Source organism: Coregonus lavaretus, assembly GCF_964263955.1.
Source record: "Coregonus lavaretus genome assembly, contig: HAP1_SCAFFOLD_9797, whole genome shotgun sequence".
Taxonomy (NCBI): Eukaryota; Metazoa; Chordata; class Actinopteri; order Salmoniformes; family Salmonidae; genus Coregonus; species Coregonus lavaretus.
The window spans coordinates 1-5863 of record NW_028166821.1 but is presented as its reverse complement, the minus strand read 5'-3'; the positions used below and the strand labels follow the sequence as shown (position 1 = coordinate 5863).

General features: G+C 48.4%; 1 protein-coding gene across 1 annotated transcript; it reads left to right on the top strand.

Moving 5' to 3' along the window:
- Window positions 1-463: 463 nt before the first annotated feature.
- Window positions 464-5858, top strand: LOC311114274 (serine/threonine-protein kinase N2-like; the record flags this gene model as incomplete). Its single annotated transcript, XM_084189532.1, has 8 exons — window positions 464-562; window positions 2775-2896; window positions 3004-3185; window positions 3337-3479; window positions 3703-3823; window positions 4906-5051; window positions 5232-5445; window positions 5688-5858. Coding segments are annotated over 8 exons (1198 nt in total), but the record flags the coding sequence as incomplete, so codon positions are not given.
- Window positions 5859-5863: the final 5 nt, after the last annotated feature.

Genomic DNA, 5863 nt, shown 5'->3' with positions numbered 1-5863 from the left:
TGTGTATCCCGTACATACAACTAATAAAGCTTGAAGCTTGAAACACACACAGCGTCTAGCAGTGTGTTTGAAGTGATCAGTGTCTATCACAGCAGCCTGTCGCTATGCTAAGAGCAGCCAACAGCAGGAAGCAAAGTGGCATTGCTCACTCGCTTACAAAACCACACCACTCTCCTCTGTGTGTGTGTGTTTCTGTAGTGTTACTGTTAGTCTCTCTCTAGGCTAGAGAGCAGAACAGGAAGCAGTGGGGTGGGGCTGGGGCTGTGTCGCTCTCTCTCTTCCTACCTCTTTCTCGCTCACTCACTTCGGATTGAGTCTCTTTTGATTCCTGGCGGGAAGGAAGCACATCCCGGATTTGAGGAGGCAGGAATAGCTCTCTGTACTTTGAGTGGCGGTTCTGGTGTGAGAGTGTGTAACGGGGCAGAGGGGAGGGGTTGGGCAACACAGAGAGCCAGGGTGGGCCATGGCCAGCGAGGGAGCTTTGGCGGACTGCCCAAGGGAGCACACTGCTGCAGACCACCCCACTCACACTGAACAGGACCAGGGGGACACCGAGTCTTCGGTAGGCACACTCTGTCTGGGCACCATACAACATGGCTGCCTTCCACACTACAGTGTGTTTGTGAGTTTCCTCTCCGCTTTCTGCTTCATGTTCACTTCCTTCTCAAATCATGCCATTTCTGATGACTCATGTCGGAGCTGCTTTTAGTATCGTCGCATTGTTTTCAGCCCCATCTGAGTGGAGAACTGCCTCTATTTAATTGCTCTGTATTGTTCCACTGGAGGGCATTGCTAAATGGCTAAATGTATAGTAGTGAGTCACATCGTTAATGGTCCGGCCCTTTCCTCTTTCCTCTTATGTCATTGCCTCTCAGCTATTCTTCTCTCCTCTGTGCCACTGTTGCTCACCTCCTGCCTCAGTATTAGTGGCTGTTCATTTTAAGAAGAGTGTGTCTGTCAAACTAGTGTGTTGTATGTGTGTCTCAGTTCTGCTCAACAAGTGGGTGTTCTTCCTGTCTTAGTCCTAAATCTCTCTATTCCTCCCTCGTCTTTCTCTCTCATTGTATGTTCTCTACCTCCATTTCTAGATGAGTTTAGTGCAGAGAAGGGCAGGGCTGCGAGCACAATGAACCTATAGCCTTGGTGTTGTTACGACAGTAGCACCATGCTCCATTTGGCCCACAACTTGTGATCGTGTTGATACCTACAGTACTATTTCCGCTTTATATCTACCTCTGTGTCCCTTCACAACAAATAGACAAACATTTCTGTGAGCAATTTGACACAACATTAGGTGATCAGGTCCGCTATGTGAAATATTCCCAGATTATCATTACTACTCTGCACTGTTGTTGTGCAATGTTTCCTGTGTAATAGCCTGTGTAAGTAGCCCTCGAAAGCCCCATAGCTGGGCTTGGCCATGAGGGCTGGCTGCAGCCTGCAGCCTGCAGCCTGCTGTATTGCATTGCAGATGGATTATGGTTCTAATGAGAGTCTGCCTGGTAGGAGCCGGGCTCTGCTCTGTTCTGCCTGGCGTGGTGCTGAACAGGCCAATAGGGACACTGCTGTAATCAGATCTGCAGGCTGGAGCCAGGGCTGGGTCTCTGAGTGGCGTACAGCAGTCAGTCAGTCGTTATGTGAAGGGAGGGACTGGGACTGCTCTGTCTGTCTGTCTGTCTGTCTGTCTGTCTGTCTGTCTGTCTGTCTGTCTGTCTGTCTGTCTCCATGTTGTAGGATCTGGGCTCTGTTCAGCTCTAATGATGAGCTGACCTCTGTTTGATTGTTGCTAATGTCAGTTGTTGGGGATTTACTGTGATAGTGTTGCATGCAGGGTTTTGTGTGTGTGTGTGTATGTGAGTGCATGCATGCAAGTGTGTTTATATGCATGCAATGCCGTTGCATGCATGTATGTCTGTATTTGTGCCTAATGCCTAACACACTGTTGTGTGTTTGTGTGCTGTATCTGTCTGTGTGGCTGGCTGAGAGCTGGCGTGCTGACATCGTGTCTGTGTGTATCAGTAGCTCTGAGCAGGAACAAGCCCTGATAGATTGTAGACTCTATTAATGCTGCTCTGATCTGGTTACCATCAGGAGGGGACGTGAGCGCTCAGGCCTTGACTCACTTAACGTCTCAGTCTCACTCTGCTGCTCTTGGAGACTCAGCTCTCTGAAGGGAACCGCTCAACTCACTGACTGCTCTTCTCTCTGTCACAACTCCTTTTTAAGTCACAGCCTCTCTCTCCCTGTGTCTTCCTCAGTTTGTCTCTTTCTGCTGCTGTCTTGGCCTGTTATATCTACTCTAGCCATGGATCTACAGTACTTTTACTCTTTGCTGCATTGCAGTCACACAGGATGTGAGCTGAAATGTTGGGCTCTTTGGTTTGGGCTCTTGCCTCTGGGACCAATTGAAACGCGTTAGCCTGCTCTGTCTCTCTCTCTCTCTCGCTCTCTTCCTTTTCCATGTACAGATGAATGCTCCTCTCTCTCCTAATGTTTGCTGCCAGCTTAGCGCTGCTCAGTTAGTCCCTCTGACCTACAGGTCTGTGTGGGAGGCATCTGGGGTCAAAGGTGAACACAACCTAGTCCCTAATTAGGCCCTTTTCCCAGAGAGTGGTTTTGCATCGAATTGGAAATACGGCAGACCTTTGGTTATTGTCTCTCTGCTATCACCGCAATGTCATCTTGGCACAATACATGTCGCAATGTATTTGACCAATGCTAACCTATTATCCATTCTCCCTCCCCCTCTCCTCCTCTTCCTCTCCCCCTGTCAGAGTGACCCAGGTGGGATGTCAGTGCTGGAGCAGCTGGGTCTGGACCAGAGCTCAGACTTCTCTGACTCCAGCATTCAGCAGCACCTGGACGAAGAGAGGGATCGCATCCGCCGGGAGATCAGGTCAGCATTACTAATTTACTATTCAATCATTTCTATGATGTATTGATTAGCTACTCATTGTGTGATACTACTACTTATGAAAAGTCCTTGTGATTTGACTGGATCAGGAAGGAGCTGAAGATCAAGGAGGGGGCAGAGAACCTGAGGAGAGCCACCACAGACAAGAAGAATGCCCAGCAGGTGGACAGCCAGCTCCGCAGCTCCAACCGCAGACTGGACAGCCTGCACACTCAGTTACAGGAGCTGGACGCTCACATCGTGGTCAAAGGAGGGGACGACAACAACACAGGTATCACTGACGGGGATGGAACTATGAAACGAATGGAGCGTAGCCTTATACCATTGGATGGATTCAACCAAAAGTTGTAATGTAGAAACATGTTGGACATTGTTAATGATTATAATAACTGTCAGTTAATACCATGACCTTTGACCCTCAGATGCCCCCAAGTCTCCCGGGGCGCGCAGCCGCTCGGCCAATCAGGACCGGATCACGGCTCTGGAGCGCCAGCTCAACATCGAGCTCAAGTGCAAACAGGGAGCAGAGAACATGATCCCCATCTATGCCAATGGAGTCACCAAGGTACTGGACCTGACTGGACCACCTAACCCCTCTAATATATACATCTACTGTACCCTCTCTACAATACAGCCAGCCCCTTCACAATCTCTCTTTCTCATGTCTCTAGTCAGATCTTCTCCCAGCCTGTACCCTGATTCTTCTCTGAGTAGTAAAGGTTAGCAGGGTTGTGTATTTGTGAGCTGTCTGCTATTCCAATGTCCTCACTGTACAGTGTCCCTTGTAGGACAAGAAGATGCATCAGACAGCCCAGCAGATGCTGCAGGACAGCAAGACCAAGATTGACATCATCCGCATGCAGATCCGCAAGGCCATGCAGGCCACTGAGCAAACTGAAGATAACCAGGGTAAATATCTGTCTGTCTGTCTTTTTAACTGTCTGTCTGTCTCTGCCTGCCTGCCTGCCTGCCTGCCTGCCTGCCTGCTTGTCTGTCCATCTACCTGTCTGACTGTCTGTCTCTCCATCCCTCTGTGTCTGTCTGATCTAATCTGTACATCGATCGTTAAATATTTGATGAAGTGTGGGTAACAGATCAATGCCCTCCTCAGAAGTGCAGAGTGGACATTATTATAACCTACTCCACTCACACACAGTTTTGCATTACAGTCCACTCCACTCCATACACCACACACACACACTCACACACACTCACACACACACACACTCAGGCTCACTTCCATACAGAGTGCAGGTTAAGGCCTTATTGATGTTCCTGCATCCCTATGATGTTTTTTATTTGATAAAAAATATTATTTTTTATTATAAGGGGATAGATTGTAAATTCCATCAATGTAATTGTCTGCATCACTTCCAATCCCCCATGTTTTTCCCCACAGCAAGAAGTCCTGCTTCTTTTACCCGAGGTTAGAGACAGAGGGAAAGAGGGAGAGAGAGAAAGATGAGGAAACCAATAGTAAGATATGGAAAGCGGGGAGAGAGAACGAGAAAGCGAGTGAGAAGATGGGAAAAGCACAGGAAGCAAAGAGACAGATTTAGGCCCATATCGTTAATGGATCGCTGTGTCTATTTCCCTCTCCCTACCTTCTTCTCTCTACCTTCCTCCCTTCTTTGGTTTAAGAATAGATCAGAGCTGCATTTAGCCTCATGAGTCATGAACCATCCCTAATTTAGGACACACACAGATGCACACAAACCCATCAAAACCTCACATTATCTTGATTTTGATTTGCAGTACTGATTACTTTATCATATTATGAAAGATAACTATATACATACTGGTTTAAAGTTACAGAGTTCGATTTAATTTCCCCCACATGTTTTACTTGATCATATTATTATATTATTATTATATTATTACATTATCCTTACTGAGTATTGTATACAGTATGCATTTTTTGTTTGTTTTTTATCAGCTGGCCATACAGTAAATGGTTTGTTATCGCTCTCCCCCCCCCCCTCTCTCCCCAGGTAAGCCAGACACGTGTGGGGTGGAGCTGCGTGTGGAGGAGCTGTGGCATCATTACCGTGTGGAGCACGCCATGGCTGAGGGAGCCAAGAACATGCTGAGGCTGCTGGGAGCAGGGAAGGTCCAGGACAAGAAGGCCATGTCAGAGGTCAGAGTCCACATACAGGACTACTGTATGGATCTCACACATGAACGCACACTTAATGCACACATATACACACACACATACATAAAAACACACAAAAAACACACCATTTAGAGCACATTTAAATACACACACACAAACACACACACCATTGTAACCCCCCTCTCTCCTCTCTCCCCCCAGGCCCAGTGTGGTCTGAGTGAGTCGTCCCAGCGCTGTGACCTGCTGAGAGGCTCTCTGGAGCAGCGTCTGCTGGAACTGACGGAGGACCACCCCAAGGCCTGCCTCATCAAGGAGGAGCTGGTGCTGGCCTCCTCCTCAGCCTTCAGCTCCAGACACGGAACCCCCTATGTACACAACCAGTACAGCACCCTCTGCAAGCCCTCCCCACTCACTGGTACATACACTCATAATCTATCACTGACTCTTACAGCCTCTCTATAGTCTATCACTGACTCTTACAGCCTCTCTCTAGTCTCTCACTACCCCTCTGTCTATACCTCGCTGAAGGCTCTAACGCATCAGAAACTCATGGATTCAATTGAATATCTCCCACATATCCAGTGTCTGAAGTTATAAACCGTTTGAAGCAGGTATGATACTCTCACTTCTACTCAAACATCTCTCTCTCTCTCGTAGGTACCCTGCAGGTGCGTCTGCTGGGCTGTGTGGGGGTGTTGGAGGTGGTCCCGGGACGCAGTAGAGGAAGCCCGGTGGTCTTGCCATGCTACATCCCAGGTGATGGACGCTCCTTCAAACTCAGTGGTCTCTACAGCCGCAGCACCAGCAGCATGAGCCTCAGGATCCCTTGCAAG